The sequence below is a fragment of the Carassius gibelio genome, chromosome A9 (assembly GCF_023724105.1).
Source record: "Carassius gibelio isolate Cgi1373 ecotype wild population from Czech Republic chromosome A9, carGib1.2-hapl.c, whole genome shotgun sequence".
Classification (NCBI taxonomy): Eukaryota; Metazoa; Chordata; class Actinopteri; order Cypriniformes; family Cyprinidae; genus Carassius; species Carassius gibelio.
In genome coordinates, this window is record NC_068379.1 from 23,543,160 (window position 1) to 23,568,318 (window position 25,159).

The window sequence follows — 25,159 nt, forward strand, 5'->3', positions numbered from 1 at the left end:
TAAAATGGGTCACACATTACATTAGCATTCATTTTACAGTATAATCATTTTAATTATTGAGTAAGAGAACAACATTAGAATAGGTAATGAAGGTATTCATTTGGTTGCACTGCCTTCCAACAGTCTCTTGCAACTACACAAAATTTACAATTTTTTTATCACCTTAAACATTTGATCTTACAGTAATCATATTAAGACATTTTTTTATGGTATACAGTCAACTAATTACATTTTGTTTTGTTTTATTTTTTATTTTATTTTATTTTATTTTTTGTCTTAAATTACATAACGTTAGATGGCAAGTGAGAAGGTTTTGAAAATCTTCCTAGCACCTCGTGTATTAACTTATTAATTATTATTTTATTGTTGAATAAACCATTTCACAAAATGGACACTTTTGATTGCTTTAAAATTAATTAAGCCATTTTTTAAACACCAAACAGTTCGATATGAAAATGTGTCTTTCATGACCTCTGTTGAGCTGCTTCACTGTACAGTAGCTCGTGATGCTGCTCTAGTGGTGACCGCGCGCGCTGCGTCTATACACTACAGCACTCGCTGACGAGCGCGCACAAACCTCGTCTTCGGACCGCGGACACCACAGCGAAACTGGAGCAAACACTTCAGTATCCTCCTCCGCCGAGCCAGTGGACCGGGACCGAGAGGCAGCCACCTCCGTGGACCGATGAACTCGCAGAAATGTCCCGTCACATCTACACCCGACACGGGATAGGCGACGGGGTTCAGAAGCCCATTTTTCAGGTAGGAACGCGGGAGAAGGCGATAATGCGATGGGAAGCTGCACCAAACACACAGTTGTGTTTGTGTGTATAGGGTCAAACGACTTTAAACTGATCCATAATACTCATATTTCTTTCAAATCTGCCAACAATGACAAAATGTTCCTGTTTGAAGGGTTTTTTACTCACAGTAAATGACTCATTTGAATAGCCTATTTGAATATTCCCATATGTTTAAAAGGTGTCATATGTTGAAGATTATATATATATATATATGTATATAATATTGTTACATTTATTGTTGCTACAGATGGAATTTTCATATACTGTATTTGGATGGTTCTCTAAGGTACATGAAGGAATAACATGTTACAATGTATAAAAAAAAAATAGTTATTAACATAGTAAGTAGTCAAGAATCTGTGGAAGAGTCCCGGTAACATTCGTGTGTTTTGTGTTTTATATTTTAAACCTATGCATTATGTGGAATAATAGTTTAAATGAACAATACACCTGAACAAAAATTTGCTCACCCTGATGATGTTCCAAACTCAAATTACTTTTTTCTTGCCGTGTAAAAAGATGTTAGGGACTGACAGCCTACCATTTACTCTCATTGTATTTTTTACAAAACAGTGTTAGTAAATGGTGAGTCGGTCACTTCCTTTTGTGTTCTGCTGAAGCAAGAAAGTCATATAGGTGAGTAAATAAAGAGAAAATGTTCTTTTTGGGGTGAACTTTACTCCACACAGGCTAACTATACAATTAAAAGGATCATTAATACCAAAGGTGTAAATCCAGAATGTGCTAAAAATGAATGGATGTCAGTTTGATCTATTGCTCTTTAATTAGGCTGCTAAATAATTCATGTTCTCATTGATTTCCCTCTAAAGGACACATGACCTGACCCAGTTTGTAAGCATCAGTGCTTTTTATGCAGCAGATGGCCATCACATTTACATTTCACCATGCATTTCTTGCACAAAAATCTACTGTAAACATCCGTTCAGTTCAACCAGCTATATATTTCAACCGCATGATCTACTCAGAAGTTGGTCGATGTAGGACTGCATTGCAGCCAGCCATACTGAAGGGCAGTTTCGACTGCTCAACACATTGCATTGATGTCTATGTGTCTCTGCAAAGTTCAGCTTCTTCGTGGTGATGCGCCTTGACATCTATCTCAATAAACCCTCCTTATCCGTCAAGCTTTTACCCAGGACAAAATGACAATGCATTTCTGTATTGACATTTACATTTTCCAATACATTTGTGCAACATTTGGTGCAAAATGAAAATTAAATTAAATAGTTTTCATTTGCCATTTCATACACCAGTTTTAATATGTAAAATGAATACTAGTTTTAACGCTTCATAAGTTGCAAAATTAAAATGAAAATGTATTACAGAAATGATTAGATATGTGTAACATGTTCAAGCAAAAACTGTGGCAAAATGATCATTTAAATGCTATTTTTCTTAAATGCATTAACACTCACAGTAAGACACTTAACGATTGCATTTTCATTCAATGTCCTGCAATGAATGTAGCAAAATTCAATGTGCACATTGAAAATGCATTCCGAGCAGCACAAATTATGTGCTCAGCTACATCTGATTCAAATATTATGCTAATTAACAGTGAACAGTGGTTTCAGACATTACAGTGCTTCACTCGCACTGACTCTTATTTTGCCTGAAAGAATGATAAGACCGAGCTGAAGGTGGAGCGATTCGAACAATCAGATGAAAGCAGCGTTTCAGCTCCGCCCACAAGTGCGAATAAAATATTGAAGCCATAAACCGAAATGATCAAAACTTACATGGACCAACTGTCTTGTCCATGTTCTCTCAATTGAATCCTCTAATTAAGATTTGAGTCTCTTGACCTTCTGCAAGCCCTGCCTTGTTCACGCAGTGATTGACGTAGCGGGAGGAGGCGGAGACATGATCGGCTCGGAATGCATTTTCAATGTGCACATTGAATTTTGCTACATTCATCACGGGACATTGAATGAAAATGCAATCGTAAGTGTCTTGACTGAGAGTGTTAATGCATTTTAGAAAAATAGCATTTAAATGATCATTTTGCCACAGTTTTTGCTTGAACGTGTCATACATATCTAATCATTTCTGTAATACATTTTCATGTTAATTTTGCAAATTATAAAGTGTTAAAATTTGTATTCATTTTACATATCAAAACTGGTGTATGAAATGGCAAATGAAAATTATGTAATTTAATTTTCATTTTCATTTTGTACCAAATGTTGCACAAATGTATTGGAAAATGTAAATGTCAATACAGAAATGCATTGTCATTTTACATATTGCATTGTCATTTTGCATATTACATCCCAAATTGAATATTGCTACCCATATGCTTCCATATAATGCAAGCAATGATTTGTTGAAATGCTATGCCAGTTCATTTGACTCTGACAGTAAGTTCTATAGCTAACTAAGCCCATTGAGATCCCTCTGACAGTGTTGCGGTGGGCTATGTGGGTGTTTGTGTGTGTATGAAAGTGTCTTTGTTCTGCCGGTAGAAGAGAAATAGATTAATATCTTGTTCTTTTGCCATAGGTGAACAGAGGCACCTACTCGCGGCGCAGTCGACTTAAGAGATCCGACGGCAGTACAACATCAACCAGCTTCATCCTTCGCCAGGTGAGAGGGGAGATTATGGAAATATAATGTCTTTTGTTATATGGCTCTCACACTCTCACACTTGCTTTTGTTTTGCAATGAATTGAACTATTTAGTTCGAGACATTTCAAGGGTACCCTTTTTAAAGAGTTTTGAAAAGTGACTAATATTCTCAGTGGATAATTGACTATCCACTTTCCATGTACAAAACTGGGTTATGTAATATTTTTTATAGAAGCCAACGATTTCGCATTTATCCATAATACATATTTCTGTCAAATCTGCCAATGAATACAACCTGCTCCCACTTGGAGAGTTGTTACTCATTGCAGATGACTCATTTGAATCTTTGCATCATGATTCATATGTTCAAAACGTGTCACATGTTGAATCACATTATATGTAGTACTGCAGTGGAAACTATTTCATAATAGAATACACTGTGCTTCTAGGCTTTGATAAAGTATTTATAAAAAAAAGTGTATCAAGCTCCTGACTTGTGCCTGTCCACAATTTTATCCCAGAGAATCTTTTGACAGTGCCTCGCAACCCATAGTTGATTGTTTGCTTCAGTTGCACTACCAAGGACTGACATGTTAGAGGAAAGCTCTTTTCATGCTGAGCTAATCAGAATGACCACAGCTGAAGTCAAATGGCTTTGTGTGCCATTAAAGGTTAACAGGTCATTTTTAGGAGGGAGTGATCCTTTTTTCCAACTCAGCGATTCTGTTTTTTTGGTTTTTATTTTTTCTGGCATGTTTGTGTTATATCTTTTACTTGGATGTTATAAGTTGCACTGAGTAAATGCATATGGATAAAACAAAAAACTTTGTCCGTCTTCATTTCAGACTGCAAAGCAACAAATCTGATTATTGTAAAGGGAGGTGATTCTTTTCTATACCCACTGTATATATTTAGTGTGATTTTCAAAGAATTATACTCTTGTGCAGCTTTTTGAACAGGTCATTTCGTTTCCAAGCAACAGACGAATTCTCGCTGTCATCAGATGAATATGAATTGCTCATGGCTACCTCTCCAACTGAACTTATTTGATATTTATTTAAATAGAGCTGATAACATCTCAAAAAAAAGATTTGGAGTCAAAATGAAATCAAGCCTGTAAATATTCTTTCAGCACATGCAATATGAAATCATAGAGTCCATTTTCCTAATGGAAATATGATGTAATCCTAGTTGTCAGATACATCTAGATATTTGAGTTTGCCCAGAAGAAATTATCCCAGGGGAAATCAATGACCTTGATGCCTGCAATGTGACATTTCTAGCTGTCCCTGAATCTAACCTTGTTCACATGTTTGAGCACTATACTATTCCCTGCAGAGTCTGTGCTGTTGTAAGGCAAAAGCGTTGTATTAAATCATAATGTGGACAGAAGTAAGCCTTTATTTCTATGTGACCAAACAGCATTTACTGTAGAAGTTGTTTTTACATTTGACAGCGATGTTTCAAGTACTATATGATGGCATTTTGGTACTGATTTATATTTTAGATTTATTTATTTATAAGAAGAAACATCTTTAAAAATAAATAAATATAATTTATTTGCACGGCTAATGCCTCTTTTCAGATGAATTATTACTTTATTAAGTCAAAATGTACACAATTTAAAAAAAAATTTTTTCCATAAAATATGGAAATGGTTTGCTCTTTTTTTTCTTTTTTTTTAGGATTTTGCAATTAATTTAGTTGTCTTAAAATATATTGTATATATTTTACGGTATATGGTAGGGTAACTTAACAAATGAACAAGTATTTACTGTATGCTGGATGAATTTTTACATTTATTTTTCCAGAAAAAAATGGCAATTTATTTTTATGCTCCAAATATATATATATATATATATATATATATATATATATATATATATATATATATATATATATATATATATATATATATATATATATATATATATATATATATATATATAACTAGTAATCAACTCTTTTTAGTATTTCTATAATTTCTTATCTTTTTCCATATTTTTAATGAATGAACGGTTAGTTGCAATTTCATTAGAACTGTAATGAAGAAACAGCTTTAACATTTTGGTATATTCAATCACCTTATGTGTGCAGCGTATGCTGCAGTCTATCTGCAAATGATTACAGAATCTAGGTCCCCAAAGAACCTTGGGAATTCAGCTCTTTGACTGACTTCCAGGACACTCTATTTCTGGACATACAGTTGAGGTGGTTTCACAAATAAGACCCGTCATTGAGGATACCCTACTTTATAAAGTTTGCATATGTATATATTTTTAAAATTGTAAAACACTTGAACGATCTGTCTTCAACCAAGTCTCTGCATTTCTCACACAGGACAACCTCCTTGACAGCAACCAATCTGGCTTCAGAAGTAGACATTCAACTGAGACTGCCTTGCTCTCAGTTGTTGAAGCCCTAACTGTGCGTTCACACCGCCGGCATCGAGAGCGTCAAAGTGGCCGGAAGTCATTCATTTTCAATGTAAGCCGGCGTCGAGCAGCGGCGAGTAGCGGCGCGGCACGACTTGGCCGTTGAGAGCGTCAAGAAGAGTTGAAATCAAGGCAACTTTATGGTAATGAGCTTTGACGCGTTTGGGCAGCAACCAATCGGAAAGTAAAAGTCCACTGCTTGAGAGGATTCCAGAGAACGCAGCTCCGACCACATTAGTTCCCAAGCACAATGGAGGATAGCTTTATTATTGCTGTTTCACGTTTGCAATAATCTATGATGTGTCCCTGTTTGCGTACAGGGACATAAAAAATTCATTAAAAGTAATACGTGGACCAAGGTGTCTGAGATTGTTCATTTTAAGTAAAGGATCTTAATATTTCGTCCACAAAAATATTTAATGAAGTTAACATAACGTTACCCTCCTTGTGGTTAGTCTGAACGAGATCAACAAGCTTGTTTGCTTTGCGGCCACTTTAAATACAAAATAAGCATTCGATCTACGTCAGAGCGTCTGAGAGCTCACGAATCTTTCTGCAGAGTCGTGAGCAGAGTGGCAAGAGTGATTAATGACGCTCTCGACGCGGGCGGTGTGAACGCACAGTAAGACTGGCAAGCGCGGAATCCAAATCTTCAGTACTTATCCTGCTTGATCTGTCCGCTGCTTTTGACATGGTTAACCACCAGATCCTCCTATCAACCCTACTGGCAAAGGGCATCTCAGGAACCACACTTCAGTGGTTTGAGTCTTACCTATAAGATAGGTCCTTCAAAGTATCTTGGAGAGGTGAGCTGTCCAAGTCTCAGCATCTAACTACTGGGGTGCCTCAGGGCTCAGTTCTTGGACCCTTCTCTTCTCTGTCTACATGGCATCATTAGATTCTATCATTCAGAAACATGGCTTTTCATACCACTGCTATGCTGATGACACTCAACTCTACCTCTCATTCCATCCTGATGACCCGACGGTAGCTACTTGCATCTCAGGTTGTCTAACAGACAATTGCAGGATGATGGACCATCACCTTCAACTTAACCTTGCCAAGACAGAACTGCTTGTGGTTCCAGCAAACCCATCGTTTCATCACAATTTCACCATCAAGTTAGGCACATCAACCATAACTCATTCAAAAACAGACAGAAGCCTTGGAGTTATGATTGATGACCAGCCGATTTTCTCAGACCAAATTTGCTAAAACTGTCTGATCCTGCTTTATTCAACATCAAGAAGATCAGACCCTTTCTTTTGAAACATGCTGCACAACTCCTTGTTCCAGCTCTTGTTCTGTCCAAGCTGGACTATTGCAATGCTCTTTTGTCAGGTCTTCCAGCCAGTTCTATCACACCTTTACAATTAATCCAGAACTTTAATGAGCCAAAAAGAATACACGTCACACATCTGTTTATCAATTTGCCCTGGCTACCAATAGCTGCTCGCATAAAATTCAAGGCATTGATGTTTGCCTACAAAACTACCACTGGCTCTGCACCCATTTACCTAAATGTATTACTTCCGACGTATATGCCCTCTAGAAGCTTGCGTTCTCCAAGTAAATGTCACTTTATTGTGCCATCCTAAAGAAGCACAAACGCACTTTTACGGACTCTTAAATTAAATGTTCCCTCCTGGTGGAATGACCTCCCCAACTCAATCCAAGTCCTTGGCCAACTCTTAAGAATCAGCTTAAAACCCATCTCTTCCATCTTTATTTGACTCTCTAACTTTAGCACTCACTATTCTAATTCTATTCTTAAAAAAAAAATCTAATTCTATTTTCTTTTAGTTTATTATGCAATTATGTGTGTGTGTGTGTGTCTGTGTGTGTGTGTGTGTGTGTGTGTGTGTATGTATGTATGTATGTATATATATATATATATATATATATATATATATATATATATATATATATATATATATATATATATATATATGTATATATAAGACCTCTAACACTAGCTTGCTCTATTCTTTTTCTATTCTATCTGTTTTCTTTTTTATTTATTATATTATTTAAAAACCTTTGCTACATGTACTGTGTTAAGCTAACTGAGACTTGTTATAGCACTTATATATCATTGCTCTTTTTGTTGTTTTTGATTGCTTCCACTGTCCTCATTTGTAAATCTCTTTGGATTAAAGCATCTGCTAAATGAATTAATGTAAATGTAAGTGTGATCATAACAAAGAACCAAGAATCATTAATGAGAACCTCAGATTCAGACTTTTTGTACAGTTTGTGTTTTTTATTGATGTTAAAGCATACTTCCAAATTCTTAGGGAAATAAATCTATGCATCTCCTGATGTATGTAAAAGCTTATTATAGAGCATAAGGTAGTGCTGAGAGGAAACGTCTTGCTTCTGAACATGTATGTGTCTTAGAGATCTGCTCAAATGTGGTGAAAAAAATCCAAGGGTGATTAAAACCTGCTGAGATCAAGGTTAAAGACAAAACTGCAGGTAATAATCAAGTATGTAAACAATTTTCATGAATTTATGGCTGAAACAACCCTATTTTGATGTAGAGAGATTTCAAATGATTTGTTAACTCTAGCCATTGGAAGTTGTTGCTGTTGTTGTAGTAATCTATTATAACACATTTAAAAATCCTGATCATTGGGAGCTCGTATAAATTATTTATCTTGCTGCTATAGGTCACATGGCTAAACTCTTTAGTAATTCATTTATTTCTTGCTTCCCTCCTGTGCAGTGGGCCGGATTAGCATGACTGTTGGTTTGATGATCAGATGTTGACATATCAGATTTTAGAGATTTTCCTGACTAAATGAAATAATGGAATCAGGAAACAAGGCACATAATCAACAATCACAACAAAGCAAGTGGGTTTTTTGTGGAATTATTACAGCTATTCAAATAACAGTTAAGCATTAAAATGAAACAAAAATCATAAGGATATTAAGATACACTTTATTCAGTAAAAGGCATTTGTTTTGTTTTATCTGCTATTTTATTCCTATAGCTGATTCACCGTAAATCAAAGAAGAAAAAAGGTTCAAATTAAATTAGAAAATTTGGGTGAACTAAAAGGAGTATTTCGTGTAAAGTGACATACTAACTATTTGAATTATGCATGTATATTTTACAAAACATAATCTATAACAGTAAGATTATTTTATTGGTAGGGTGTAAATATTTCATATCATGAAAACTACTCATTCTCTCAGTATGTCATTATTGTTAATAATATATTTTGCATTATTATCTCATCATATGCTTGTAGGTTGATCCAGTTGAAGCAGAAAAGTATTGACTGCTCTTGTTCTCTTTTGATGTCTATGGACTTTTCGTGAGTTTATTTTATTAAAGGGGTAGGGGTAAATTAAAGAGTTGAGTGTTTTGTCAGATGAGTAATTTTTTACTCAATAATTTGTTTCATCGAGTAGAAAAGCAGGCATGTTGTAGATGTGCGTTGTGAACTACAGGGGGCAATGTGTGCCAGAGTTTTATACTCAAGAGAGTCCTGATTAATTAACAGCAACACTGTCAGTTCATTTCCATGTAATTACTTGAAAAGACCTGATTGGTTTTCTTATTATAATTTTTTTTATAGGAGCTGGAGTATCAAGGGAAATATTATATAGTCACAATAGCAGAATTAAAAATGCAAAACAACCTTCAAAATTTTCATTTTTAATGTTACATCAATCTCTATGGAAATATGTCTCAATTTATTTTGTTTGTCCAGGGACATAATGAATTTTGTTGGAGCAATGATGAATTAATTTAAAACTGTAATATTTAAAAGATGCACAGGTAATGGAAAATAGCTGCAATTCCCTCCTGGTGGAATGACCTCCTATATACTCTTGTCCCAGTGACCGGCTGGTGTTTTATAGCTTCTCCACATTCATGGGCATATATTTACACAAGCAGAGGTATTGATACCCCTGGTAAAGAATGATCTGGCTCAATACCATCATGTCAAGCTCTCATTTTTCATACACTATTCTTTTTACAGTGTACGTGAACTTATGCATGAATTTTGAAATGAATTGTTCAGTTTATATGTGAACATGGATGAAAGAAAGAGATGAAATGCAAAGAGGTGAGATCCAAGATGGTCTAAAATTGAAATTGCAAGGAAAAATTGCAGATAACCCAGTGGTCAAGGAGTGGAATGCTGTCAGTACCATGCAGACCCCTTCTCCTCCTCCTTTAACAGTCAACAGAAGAGAGCACTTGTTCTTTCTTACTGGAGCTCCTCTCAGCCAATCAGAAGACAGACTCACTGCTTTGTCATCAGCTTCTGTTTTCCTGCACTGTTTGTGGAAGCTTGATAAAATGCCAGGTCTCTGCAGCCTCTCGAGAGAGCCCCACTTCTCTATTATGTGATCGATCAAGCTTCATCCTCATTAATACAATACGCTGGCTTCAGGAGTGAAAGGGGCGACTGCCGTCTGCTTGACAATCCTCCTTCGGTGGTCTTTCTGTGGGAAAGGGGATTATAAGAGAGCCCTGTTAGACGTACTCTCACTGGAGCTTCCTTATCCCACATTTGCATTTGATCATTAAGGTGAACCCTTGGGAATATCAGACCTCCATGTACGACAATTTGTACCTGCATGGATTTGAAGACTCTGAGGCGGTGAGTAAGGGTCTATATGTGTATCTTCATGGTCTATTCAATGAATGCATGCTCACACAAATGCTCTGAGGATGGCTGGAGGAATTCAGCTCGTAGATGGTGCTACTGGTCCCAGTGAGTGTTTTGGGGGAGGGGAGAGGATCCTTATGCGTGTGTGCATGTGTATGGGTTTTGTTTCACTGTCACCTCCACTCTTCCTCCAAACCACGCTCTGTTTCTCAGACGCATCGTGGAAGAGGCAGTCGGGGGAGAGCATCAGTCAGCTGTTGTGGTAGCCTGTTATTCCGTATCATTGAGCTGTCACTAATAATGCCACACTGCTTGCTGGTTTAGACCCTCTTAGCTTGCATGCATTGTTGTTTTTGTCGGATTTACAGCTATACTCAAAAGGAACGCTTGCTTAAAGTGGCACTTTGTTTCTGCTTGTAATGGAGGGCTCATTTAATTAGCATTATTAGATCAGATATAAACGAGTCCCATGGAAGTAGCAGTACTGGTTACAACCAAACATCAAGGCCAGTTTCCTTATTTTAACTGGTCTCAAATTTCAGCACTTTACAACAAGAGATGTATTTGTTGCTCTTTGTGATGCAGCCTTGTTTGTTAACATGTATCACGAACCACTCAGTGTTACCACTGGGAAAAGTCAGAGCTGGAAAATTAATCAATATTATTTTTGGGCCATATGACCTTACTTAACAGAAAAGATATGTTGAAGAACTCTGAGAACCAAACGACATTGGAGCCCACTGACTTGCATTGAAACAAATCTCAAAATATAATTTATGTTCCTCAGAAGATTCACCCAAACTTAAAATGATGTCACCCTTTTCCAAACCTGTATGACTTTCTTTCTTTTGCGGAACACAAAAGAAGATATTCTGAAGAATGTTGGGAATCAAAAGACATTGGAGCCTATTGACTTACACTGACCCAATTCTCAAAATGTATTTTATGTTTCACAGAATAACAGAGTTTTGGAAGAACATGACACAGGAAAAATACATTTTTGGGTGATCATCACTCTACCACTTTTGCACTTTTCATTATTGGAAGTTTGCTGTTGAGAAATGGTAATTGGTTTGAAGGAAGGCCTTTTTTTTGTATTTTGGTATTATTAATTAGACCAAGGATGCTCTGACAAAAGCAAGTCTTTTTTTCATAAACCTTGACAAAAAATCATAATTGTGTGGATGCTAGGACCAACACCTCCTGCGTTATGTCCATACATTTTTTGCTTGTTTGTTAGTTTTCGTTCATCATCACATTTTTCTAAATTAAACGCTTGATTTAGCCTAAGTGAGAAACATAAAATATTATATAAATAATTATTATCTATGGGTTTAGTTTAGTTTTGAACAGGAAGGATATTTAAAAGTATATATATATTCATTATGTGTCATCTTGTGACAAAAAAAATGGAATGAATATGTTGTGTGTTTACCATTAACTGTACGTTTTCACCTTTAAACCAGTCAATGACTGTCTAACAGCCTCACAAAACAATTGAACAGAAAATCTGTCCGACTGTCTATCTGTCTGGTACAAAGTATCTGTTCTCTGCTGTGAAATACTGAGAAGCTGTTTAATTTGTCTGGAGGACAATTTAATACCCCGCAGCAAGTATTTTCTCTGGAATTATATGGTGCAGAAATATCATGGAAATGATGTCGTAAGACTGAAATAATGACAAAGTAGCTCAGATCTGGTGGCCTCTAATGATCTTAATATAGCTGTGTGGTCTAATTGTGTCTGCCTTTCTTTTCTCCTCTTCCATTACAGCATATGAATATTAAAAGTAATGGAGGGTTAAGGCGGGTACTATTCATTGCGTGTAATTGTTTTAGTGTATCCAGTTTTTTTATATTTATGACATTGATGGTGTCCCACTATTGTTAGTCTAATTGTGCAAACTAGATCCACACTGTTATATTTGGAATTGCTTTCTAAAATAAGAAACTGCATAAGTTTCAAGCAACCATTTCAATGCTACTGTTTTTCAGTATAGTTTTAAGGTAAAAGTTTTTGAGAAGAATGGATGATAGTGATTGTTCTTTTCAACTATTTATTTTCAGGGAATTGTTAACTAAATTGGACTAAATTAGAACAGTCAAAGCATAAGTTTTCCTCAAAATGAAAATGAATTTCCTGTCAATCTAGAACTAGTAATGACTGCATCTGTAAGTGATTCTTTGAAGTTTGCAACCAGTTCACAAATCAGACAGAGCAATTCACTAACATGCTGTTTTCAAGCTAACAGTTCAAGGACTCAATTCCAATTTTGGATTGCAGCCCACCAGTTGAAAGCAACTGATTTAAAGATCAGTTTAGTCAGATTTTAAAAGTACTAACACAAAGCTTTCATCGTCATCTCTTTAGTATTTGCTTTCATCAGATGTGACCCTAAATGGTAGTGATCTCATGCTGTGTTGTGGAGAGATTTATCTGTAATTAACCACTGCTCTTGCCTGCATTAGTCCTTAGCCCTCATGATTCATCTGCATATCTGCTCACAGGAGGATGCTTTTTCACTGACTGATTTATCTGCTCTTGTTTTGAAAGAAATACAGTGCAAGGATCTGCCAGCATAGTGGACTTTGAAGGTCCCAAATGCTCTAAGACTCACTGGCATCACAGGCAAATGTTCATGGCGTGCAGTCTAAGCTAAAAAGATAAGCGGAATGTGTGGCTTGACAAACCCAAGCCTACACACTTGAAGTGGTTAGATAATGGTGTATGTACTGAGGCAGAGTACATGAAAGCTGCATGTGGTTCAGCCATTGTGTGGGGGGGGTTTACTTGTCTATATACTTTCATTTGGGGACAAAATTGTCTCCAGATGTTAGCTTAAATCTTTCTTAAAAGGGATTCTTAAATACAGTATTCTAATCCATTATAATTCTCTGTTTGTATTGTGTGTGTGTGTGTGTGTGTGTGTGTGAATAAACAGCATATATATGCAGGATTCATATGATGAAAAAAATAATTTTCACGTTTTGTTATGATAACAGAGTATAAGTAAACATTGACTTGCAGAACTCAATGCTCTCCACAATCCGAAGAGAAAATCAATTGTAACCGAGATGTAGAAATGGTGGGGGTTTTTTAGGGGAAAAAATAAATATGAAATGGCCCCTTTAAATAAATATAATTGGGGAAGTATTAATATATTATAGATAGTTTTCCTTCTCTTTTTCTTTTTCTTGTTATGTTTTATTCATGGCTCCTTCTGAAGTTGAAAGGTTAATAGATTTTGCTATGTGGTGATAAATAAACATCAGTTGGATCATTTATAAAACTGTCTTGCTGCTAAGTAGGTTGTGATAGTCGAGGCACAGAAATAATTTCCGTGGGCATTCATGCTAAACTGAGTGCTTGAGTAAGATATTCTAATGTGTCTCCGGACATTTCCATATTAAGGTGTTTTTTATCTCCTCCTAAAGCATGTGTGTATCTGAAAGCCTGTTTGAAAGAAATTGATTTGTTTCATTCTGATGTAACAAGTTTGAGATCAGTATACATTTTCAGCTTTGTTATGGGAAGTATAATTATTTAAATATTACATTCCCAAGTTAATCTACAGTCTTCATCTGTTTGAACGAGTAAGTATAAATATCTGTATAAGAAACCAGTGAAGAAGAGCTTATGTTAGTGCAACTTCCTAGAAATCAGACACATGTAGAATACATGGGGGAAAAAATCTAATTTATCTTGTAAAGTGCATGTACTGAATATTTTAATTTGACTCAGCATCACACAATTCATAAAGTTTAATCAGTAGTCCTTTCTGGGAAGTTCTCCAATGGGATTAAAGGTAGATGAATGTATTTATGACCCTCTCATCTATGTGTCATGTCAAACATGATATGGCAAATATGGTGACACTTTCACAATATTCAAAGATTATTTGAAATATTGAAAATGCATTTCAAATTCAATAGTTAATCAAATATTTTAATATTTTTTAAATGAATAATTTACACAAGACTATATGTAGAACGATAACCATTTACCAGTTGAACCATTCATTGCTTGAAAATGAAATATTTGACCTCAGTTTGAAGTGTGCTGGCAGCCTGAGAAAGAGGAACTGTGCAATCATCTGCTGGGGAAATGTTCCCCATCATGCCCCTGCTATCTCTCTCCATCCAACCATCAGTATCGCTGAGTCTGCAGCACAGAGGAAGCAAACCAGCTGGCCACAGAGTGTAATGTTTTCCAAAGGGAAGTGATTGCCTGACTGCAGATTCTGTAAATGCCCAAAATCATTTGGATACCAGCATTGTATCCAAATGGGAGCAGAAACTATTTGGATGCCGACATTCTTCTAAATATTTCACAAGAAACAAAGCTTTACTTTTTGCCATATGCATGTTTATATGATCAGTTGCATCATATTTGCATTTACAGTAGCATTGTTTTGTTTTGTTTTTTGTTTTTTTAGATTAGACTGTCGTGACCATTAGAGATCCACTTGAGTAGATAATACAGAAACACATACATATGTAATGATGGGCCATAATACATGAGTGTTTGTTGACTCATAAAAGTCATTGTGCATCAGCTCAGTTTAAAGATTAGTTACAATAGTTTGATGGTCCAGTGGTCCTAATGAGTGCTGGAGAATGAGAAGATGGAAAGAGGTGTGGCGAGGATGAATCACAGGGGCTTTGATGTCATCGAGAGCAGATGCAGCTCCTGTCACTTGACTAGCCTCAGTGCACATCACCTTATGTAACACTGGTCACATGACTTCCCTGGCCGTGGAGGTCCATGTTGTAGTGTGAGGGCATTGTGCTTGCCAGGGTTGTGAGCTTAAAAACTTAAGTGTCTAATGATGTCTAGTCATCAAGTGAACAGAGATGGAGATCTAGAGATACTGCTGGTTATGCTAGTCCACTAGGTATGTAGATCAGAACCAATTCTGAGTTGGTCGAAACTGGCCTTTTAGCAGCAACCATTTACAACAATTGCTTCATCCTTAGTTGCTAAGTTGCTTAAAAAAAGAATGACACATCTTGTGCACCTTTCATCCACTTGCTTCATCTCCCACAGTGCTAGAGACATCTTTCATGGCAAAAGTGAATAACCGTGAGCTTGCCAAAGTGATGATATACAGTAAGACACGATGAGTGTCTCAGTGTACCTTTGAGGAGATGCCACGAATAGAGTCAGATTCTCTGATCAGGCGCGTGCCGTTTGTGTGCTTGTGTGTTGGCATCTGGGTTTCACTGAACTGTCTTTGTTCTTCCTTCAGCCCTTTATCTGTCTTTGGGTCCCTTGTTTAATATTAAGGTTCTTTGATTTTTTTGCCAGTATAGAAGATTAAATGTCTTTTATTTTCTGTGCTAGCAGCACAAAATGGAATTGCAATCTGTTCAACCTTTCTTCTGCAAGACAGGACCAGATCAGATAGACCACTCATAAAATAAATATAGTGGCTGTAGGAATAAACCTAACCTTGGACCTTTTGTGAGAGAGATTTAGCTGCAGCATCTTCAAATGCATATATACATTTTAGTATAATTTATTTTTAATAAATTATTTTCCTATTGAACTTTCTATTTATCAAAGAAGCCTGAAAAAAATCTCACTGTTTCTACAAAAATATTAAGCAGCACAACAGTTCTCAACATTAATAAGAATCACCAAACCAGCCTATAAATGATTTGGATAATGTGAAACTGCCTTTCCATCAATTTAGAAAATATAGTAAAATAGAAAATATTTATTTTACATTTTAATAATATTTCACAGTATTACTGATAATACAGTTTTAATCAAGTAAATGCGGTCTTGGTGAGGACAAGAGAAAACATTTTTTTTTAAATATTACGGACCCCAAACTTTTGAAAGGAAGTGTATACATACGCATGAGGGTAATGAACCCTTTTTTATGACCAAACGCTTTGAAAATATCGCTGTACTCACCGAGTCATCAGTGAAATGTTGTGAACACAACAAAAGGGATTTGTTGTACTGCTCTGGTATTGTGGTAAAGGTGAATTTTAGCCATTGGTTCTTCTGATTTTCATTCTTTGCCAGTGAAAATAAAACAAACTTGCCTTTACAATTAAAAACACACTGTCTCCTCGACATGATGCTATGACACCAACCAGAGCGTCTGTGTGGGGGGTGGGGCAGGTCAGAGTTCCGTTTCTCCCAAGACGGTAGGCGGAGATTATTATGCAAAGTGCTCCTAGTGACGTACATAGAGATGGGCAAAAGGTTTGAAATCTATAACGACTCTTTTCAGCGATTCAGTCGACTCCTTACTTTAGAAGCCAATAACTTTATAAATCGTGTACTTTTTGGTTCAAAGGGTTAGTTCGCCCAAAAATGAAAATTATGTCATTAATAACTCACCCATATGCTGTTCCAAACATGTAAGACCTCCTTTTATCTTCTAAAAGTTAACATCTTAAGTCATTTGTGGATTAATGCGTATTAGAGATGCGAACCGTTTAAAATGATTCAGTTCGATTTGGTGAACTGAATGAATCGTTCGTAAACCGGATATCCAGACTGCTTTGATTTGAACTCTCTCTCACACAGACACGGAAGAGAAGACAATGCTGAATAAAGTTGTCGTTTTTGCTATTTTTGGACCAAAATGTATTTTCGATGCTTCAAAAAATTCCAACGGACCCTCTGATGTCACATGGAGTACTTTGATGATGTTTTTCTTACCTTTCTGGACATGGACAGTGTACCATACACACGGCTTCAATGGAGGGACTGAGAGCTCTCGGACTAAATCTAAAATATCTTAAACTGTGTTCCGAAGATAAAAGGAGGTCTTACATGTTTGGAACAGCATAAGGGTGAGTTATTAATGACATAATTTTTGGGCGAACTAACCCTTTAATTACTTTGCACATTGTTTACACTGATGGACAGCTACATCATACACTGTAATAAAGGTAATTTTTGATTTCCCATCTGTGTGGCTCTTTAAAGAGATCTCTTTGGGATTTGTCTTTCTTATGGAACTTTTGATCCATTCGCTCTCTCTTTTTCATTCTCTATAATATTTTTAACCGAGGCATCCATAGCTCTGATTTGAGGCTGTCAGCTTCAGTCATTTTGTCTTTGCTTGATTCCTTCAATGCTTCCATCAGCCTGTTCATCAACACCTGCACATGTTCAGTCAGCTGCATTTCTCAGCTTTAGAAACACTGTGAAGTCAGCATTAGACATCTCTGTATTCATAGTTTCAGGTTCCTCAGAATTCAAGCTGCAAGTTATGGTGGATTTCTAGTATTTTATCTGTATCATTTATGGTTTTATATATTTGTTTGTGGACTGAAAGTTTTGGAAGATGTCTCTTATGCTTACCAGTAAAACAGTAATATTGTGTTAATAATTTATTTTATAGTGTATGTAGTGCTGAATGGCTGAATGTCACATTAAATAATTCTGATTTGGCGCTAAAGAAAAAAATTATTATTGAAAACAGATCAAAATAATATTTATTTGAAATATAAATCTTTTGTGACATTATATATTTCTTCCAGCCGAAACTTTTGAACAGTGTATAATTAAAGCACTTACTTTAAAAATCAGAAATTGTCTTTTTATTCTGTGACTGAAGAAATATAGCAGTGATACAGTGATGCCCTTTTAGATTTAACCAACATTTATTCTCCCAAGCCCAAAAATCTATTTATGTTTGCTACATTCTCCTTGATAATGTGTCATTTCACTATTACTGCTGCCTCTATTTTAATGCTGTCTGTGCTGTTGCCTCATGTCATTCAGTTTAAACTTTGTTTTCTTTTGCACCGTTCCCCCTCATTGAGTTGTGTCATTTTGTTCAGGTGTGTAGTTTATTATCCATAGTTCTAGTGTGTCCGGTCTTGTCTATGTTTATGCTACTCTGTGTGTTGGATCAAAGACTTTATAAACCTTTGTCTTAATCTTCGTCTTTTTGCTTTTAATATAACGTAGCTATTACAGCTGTTAGGGTTTACGTAACATTTTTTCAAAACCTTTAACATGAAAGATTATCTTTATTAGCTTCTGCTTGATGCACTGCAATTAATACATTTACATAAAATAATATAATTACGTAATATGTGCGTAATACAAATTTGTGTCATTATGTACAAGCAGAAGTAAAAGTTATTCCTCCCACTCATTCTTTGTGTGGTGTAGCACACACCCACTGTAAATCATGCATAATATATATTTTAGGGTTCTTGTGATTGTTTTACATCTTTCACGTTCGCTTTAATTACACTTTTTAAGTGTGCCTTTGTGTAAATGGCAATAATTTGATAAGAATTCACAATGTGTGTGCAGGGTTCCGCCGATTCTTATACTAGCAGACCGTCCGACTCAGATGTCTCTCTGGATGAGGAGCAGAGCGGCCGGCAGGAGAAAGAACAGCAAGCCACCGTTCAGCTGGAGAGGGCAAAGGTCAGACTGTCTTAGCCAGAGCTACCTGTACTGTACCTATGTTTTTTCTCAATTTTTAAAACAGCAAATTGTAGAAACTATTTTAGGGAGCGTTCACACTTGTAGTTCAGTTCTCTTAGTTTGTTCGGTCCGGACCAAAAAAGAAAACTATACATTTGGTCCTAAGCGTTCACACATTTTTGACAGCGAACCTAAAGATACAGAACCTAAAGCCATACTGATACGTTCACAACCTGATTGAATGATGTATATTTCGTGTATCACATCAAAGTACCTAATAGGGCTGGGCCTATAGATGATGCCATCGTCCATCGCCAATGGCTGACAGACATCACGATGTTAACCTGACATCGTGATTCAAATAACACCCCCACCCCCCGTAAGACTCACGATTACAAGGACTCTATACTATGAGCTGCAGTACTTACCACACATTTGACAAGATTAGTGCTCAGGATCTGCAAATCATTCACCATCGTCCTATCAGATATTTCTTCTTACTCTGTGTATGTGGTAAGTGAACTTTTATGATCATAATGCAAAAGGCCACTGCTACCAAGCGGGTAACCTTTTAGCGGCAACGTAAAACGCGTTATTTGTGTCACACCCCTAACCCCACCCCTGATGTCATCGTCCATCACAAAGTTTCACAGTAGACATTGTCCATTGCCAATTTGGTGGGCACCGCCCCACCCTAGTTCCCATTCACCGATCAGTCTGCTCAGTGCTGCTTAAAGTCCAACACACCTAATGCCTAGTACCACTTATTGGTGCGTGTACTTATGATTTTAATTTTCACCACCTGCAAACTCACATAGAGCTCATAAAAGGCACCTTACCTCCTCATTGCTCCATGCTTGCCCTCTGCTCATTTTGTTTTAAATACACCGCTCATCCACGTCATCAAATCATGTCACATAGCTTCCCATCTTTTTATTAGAGGGACAGTATTTGGCCAGTGTTGCATTCATATTTCATTTGAACTGCACGAGAGTTTGTTTGGAATGGCTTGGCTTGTTTGGTGCCCACCAGGGTTCGGATTGCAGCATTCACAATTACTTAAATGAACCACATTAACAGAGCAGTTGCACCAGAGTTCGTTTTGATCGAACTAAACATAAAAATTGTGAACACACCCTTAGAGGTAATTAGTTTCTATTTATTAGGTTGCTCAAGCACAAATGGTAATTAAAACTGCACTGATTTACTATTAATCTATATGTGTTTAAATCTGTCTCAGGCCAAAGCAGTGGCCTTTGCCGTGAAGACAAATGTCAGCTACTGTGGTGCCCTGGATGAGGATGTTCCTGTCTCCGGCACTGCCATTTCCTTTGATGTTAAAGACTTCCTTCATATCAAGGAGGTGAAGAGGTCATTTATTTAATGAGAGCCTGTCTAGCTGTATCTATTTATAACTTTAAACACATTTCTTTGTCCTCTGCGTATTTCCACAGAAGTACAACAATGACTGGTGGATTGGGCGACTGGTGAAGGAAGGTTGTGATATCGGTTTCATCCCCAGTCCCTTAAAACTAGAGAACATTCGCTTACAGCAGGAGCAAAAAAGGGGCCGCTTCCATGGGTAAAACTGACTGCCTTACAAGGGGAATATATAAGGAATGAGTGAACACTGAACCGTAAACAGTTTTGAAGACTACTGTTCAAATGTAAAAAACTAAACTTCAGAATGATTACAAATACCTCATTGTTCGTTGTAGCATTTGTTATATGTAGAACACTGGATGGGTATTTATTCATGAGACAGCTTATTATGTAATTGGAGTAATGTCCTTTTAAATACTGAGCATGATCGGTCATAGTTGTACGTAGGTGTTAAGTGAAAGAGAAATGACACACGAATGCTTTGAATGAGATACTGCGTTCTTTCTAAACAGAAGTGATCAGCAGTGTTGAGTCACACAGCAGTCATACCTCACCACTCTCTCAAATGAAATGTTTGGGTTTAAAGGACAAAGACATTTGCACTTTTCTGTTCTTTCCTTAAAGGAAAAACGTAGTATGTCTAAAATAGTGATTTCAAATGCATCATTCAATACATTTACTTATTATTTACCTTAAATACAATAACAAAGATGAATAGAGTGTTGACATTATAGCATTATCTAGCTCCTAACATCTTTGTCTCACCTCAGGCTGTCCAAATGTTGACACAAAATTACATAAAAAATGTCCAACTTGATCTTACTGCCAAAGTATTTAATGCAAAATGAATTTAAAAACATTAAGTACAAATTATTTATTTTTGAGAACATAACTGGATTCCAATTAGACATGCAATGTGATGAGCTCATATTTTAGTTTTGAAAGCTTTTTTTATCTTTTAGGCAGTATATATATATGTACATGTATATGTTAAAGTAAATGGTTGCACTTTATTTTACAGTACGTGTACTAACATGTACTTATAGTGTTCTTACAGTGTATTTATCTAAGAAATTTCTGGTAATACAAGGTAACTACAATGGGGTAGGGTTAGGTTTAGGGGTAGGTTCAGGGTTAGTACCTAGATATTACATAGTTATTGTAATAACTATAATAAGTACATAGTATGTACATGAGGAACAGGACTGTAAAATAAAGTGCTACCAAGTAAATGTATATCCTTAATTAACACCTTTCCCTGTTCTTTATTCCTATAGGAAGTCCAGTGGGAACTCCTCTTCCAGCCTGGGTGAGGTGGTTTCAGGCACCTTCAAGCCCAACCCTGCTTCTGCAGGTCAGCTTCAGTCTTCAGACTCAGTGAAGGGTTCCAGTTCACTTCTGACTTATAGACTGGTTTTATAGAATGTATCTGAAATTAAGGAATGAATAGATGGATATTTTCCAGTAGCAACTGAGAGAAAAACTTGTCTGTCCTTTTTAAGGCTGTTATTGCAAGATATGAAGTGTCAAAATTGTTAATACCCCTTAACACAAAACAAATTTGGCTGAGATACACAATATGTAGAAGCTGGGTTGCCCAGTGACATTTAGTATAATATAAAAAACATACAGGCCTAATGCTATGCACTGAAACATTTAGATTTTTTAAAATATTTTAAATAGAGAAAAGATGCACCTGATTTTGATGTATTGTTTTGTGGCTTGTTTAAATCTACTTTTTAAAACTCCTCTTTTTCAGGTAAACAGAAACAGAAAGTGGTGAGTTAACTGTATTTTATTTGTAAGTTCTATCAATTATACGTAATAGTCCTACTATTGTAATAAACTGCTGTTTCGAGCTATTGCTGTGTTCATGCAGTAATCAGTATGGGGCTATTGAAATAAACAGCATATTGTTCCACGTCTAAATCTCTGTTATATTGCAGAACGAGCACATTCCTCCATACGATGTGGTCCCCTCCATGAGGCCGGTGGTCTTAGTTGGACCATCACTTAAGGGGTATGAGGTAGGCCTCCCCAATCCCTATGGTGTATGCATGTATATATTTAGACATGGTAACCAGGGCATCACTTGTTAAGAAGCAAGCGAGAGGGGATGTCGGTTTGTCACTGAATAGCAGTCATCATCTCCAAGCAGAGTTGCCAAGGCAACAACCTTCTGGGTACAACATGCCAGTCTCAAAAATGGAGCATGGTTTCAAATTAGAAACTGAGAGGGAAAAAAACATAACAACCATCCCTGAAATCAGCTTGACAAGTGTGTTAGCATGAACCATCTCAATATTAGACTAAATCTCTAGTCATACATCTTGGAGCGTACATCATGAATGATTTGTGAAAGATAAACAGCTCTTTTTAAACATTTCAGCTTATTATTCAAGAATATACGGTATGTTATCTGCTCTGCTTTGTTACAAAAATGATTTGAAAGATTAGTTCTCCCAAGATGAGTTTGTTTCTTCATCAGAACAGATTTGGAAGCATTACATCACTTGCTTACCAGTGGATCCTCTGCGGTGAATGGGTGCCGTCAGAATAAAAGCATCACAAAAATCCACAAGTAATCCTACTAACTCTAGTCCATCAATTAATGTCTTGTTAAGCGAACATCTGCATGTTTGTAATCCACAAATCCACCAAGATCCATTTTGTTTCTTCTCAGTATTGCTTACAGCTAAAATATGAGTTCTCTATCTCTAATATTATTGTCTTGTCTGAATCAAGTGAGAAATAGGCACAGATCAATCACAGAATGCAGAGTCCAAAACAGTTTTTTAAAAATATATCTGTGGATTTTGATGTGAGAGGACAACAGGAGGAAGCGTTATTATGATTTTGTGCGCATTATTGATGGATTTGTTTCTTACAAACATGCAGCTTTTTTTTTTACTTCAAGACGTTTACTGACAGACTGGAGTGATGTGGATTACTTGTCGAATATTATGATGGTTTTTTTTCAGCTGTTTTGGACTCTCATTCTGGCGGCACCCATTCACTGCAGAAGATCCGTTGGTGAGTAAGTGAGGTAATGCTACATTTTTCCAATTCTGTTCTGATGAAGAAACAAACTCACCTACATATTAAATGGTATGGAATGAGTAAACCAAATTTTTTGGGGGGTGAACTACTTTAGGACAGACTGCACTTATTTGTTATTTCCTTGCTGGATGCTGTTGAAGTAAAGTAGATATATTCCTCAGCTTTTCCAATAAATCATTACAAATCATTACAAACACAACTGCTCATAATAGTGTTTACTCTCTTGTCCCCATGGGTATGAACACAGGTGACAGATATGATGCAGAAAGCACTTTTTGACTTCCTGAAACACAGGTTTGAAGGCAGGTGAGGGACAGCTTTTAATCTGCTGTGGGTTTTAAATAACTTTGCTGTACCTGTGGTAGATTTCACTACATTTATTTCCTAATTGCAGGATATCAATCACAAGAGTAACCGCAGACATCTCTTTGGCAAAAAGAACTGTACTGAATAACCCTAGTAAGAGAGCTATCATTGAGAGATCCAACACCAGATCCAACCTGGGTATGCCAGCTTATATTTATTTGCCACTGAGCATTTCTAACTGAATTCAAGTTAAGTAATTAATGTTGGACATGTTTACTGCTTCTAAATCAGCATCATGTTGACATCATGCTGAATTTTTCCTTTTTCCGACAGCGGAGGTTCAGAGTGAGATCGAGCGAATCTTTGAATTGGCCAGATCCCTTCAGCTGGTTGTGCTGGATGCCGACACGATCAACCATCCAGCCCAGCTCATCAAGACTTCTTTAGCTCCCATTATTGTCCATGTCAAAGTGTCTTCTCCCAAGGTAACAAGTTTGAATTTCTTCATTAAAAATTTTATTAACCATGTATTATGTAACAACGTATTAACAATATCTGTTAGTTAAATGATTGTCAATAGTTATTGCATGTGCGTGCTTACAGGTATTGCATCGGCTGATCAAATCACGAGGGAAGTCTCAAAGCAAGCATTTAAATGTACAACTGGTGGCAGCAGACAAATTAGCTCAATGTCCTCCAGTGAGTATCCAGAATAACATAACAGACCAATTCTTCTGTTTTACCCTTTATTCTTTCATAATCTGAAATACACTATCCCTCAGCAGTTTGGGGTCAGTAAGTTGTTTTTGAGTCTTTATGCACAATTTTATGTTCTGTCAGCCTGATATTATTTGAGTAAAAAAAGAAAAAGAGTGAGGTGGTTGAATGGAAGACATTGAAAATGTAGCATTTGACATAAAAAAAAAACACACACTGACTACATTGCTGTTCCTGCCCTGTTCCAGGAAATGTTTGACATAATTTTGGATGAGAACCAGCTCGAGGATGCATGTGAACATCTGACTGAGTATCTGGAGGCCTATTGGCGGGCAACTCACACATCCCTCAGCACTCCTCTGAACCCTCTGCTGGGCCGCAACCTGGGATCCACTGTGCTCTCACCGTACCCCACAGCCGTCTCTGGACTACAGGTGAGTGGAGACTTGGAACTCAGTTTTAAATAAAAATAAAAAGATGCTGATTAAAATGTGTGGGAACTCCTTGCTAAGCTCCGCCCCCTTGGTTACTGTTGCCATCACAAGCTTTATACAACATACTTTACCACAGGAATGAACTGGAGATTTCAGAGATTACTGGAGATTTGCATGAAATTTCAGGAACAAAAAATGCTCATAGAATGGTAAAAAATTAAGTAAACTCAAATATTAGATTACACTTTATTTTAAGGTGTCCTTGTTACAGTGTAATTATACATATAAGCACTGAGTAATATTAATTATCTACATGTACTTAGGGTAAGGATTTGGTTTGGCTTAGGGTTACTTGCATGTATTAATGCATAATTAATTGTTGTTATA

General features: G+C 36.5%; 1 protein-coding gene across 2 annotated transcripts in view; it reads left to right on the plus strand.

Annotated features, from left to right (window-relative positions):
• Nucleotides 1–555: 555 nt before the first annotated feature.
• The window catches only part of cacnb4a (calcium channel, voltage-dependent, beta 4a subunit), a 29,303-nt gene continuing 4,699 nt past the window's right edge, over nt 556–25,159 (plus strand). Inside the window, exons 1-13 of one of the 2 annotated variants that reach the window (XM_052606508.1) lie at nt 556–762; nt 3,327–3,410; nt 18,756–18,872; nt 20,113–20,235; nt 20,327–20,454; nt 21,533–21,609; nt 22,015–22,034; nt 22,202–22,282; nt 23,563–23,621; nt 23,710–23,819; nt 23,955–24,106; nt 24,225–24,320; nt 24,587–24,772. In XM_052606508.1, coding sequence (XP_052462468.1) covers nt 700–762; nt 3,327–3,410; nt 18,756–18,872; nt 20,113–20,235; nt 20,327–20,454; nt 21,533–21,609; nt 22,015–22,034; nt 22,202–22,282; nt 23,563–23,621; nt 23,710–23,819; nt 23,955–24,106; nt 24,225–24,320; nt 24,587–24,772 — 1,296 coding nt within the window. In that variant the 5' untranslated portion in view covers nt 556–699. Of the gene's footprint in view, nt 763–3,326; nt 3,411–10,133; nt 10,452–18,755; nt 18,873–20,112; nt 20,236–20,326; nt 20,455–21,532; nt 21,610–22,014; nt 22,035–22,201; nt 22,283–23,562; nt 23,622–23,709; nt 23,820–23,954; nt 24,107–24,224; nt 24,321–24,586; nt 24,773–25,159 lie in introns of those variants that run through there. The other variant, XM_052606509.1, reaches the window with a different exon arrangement.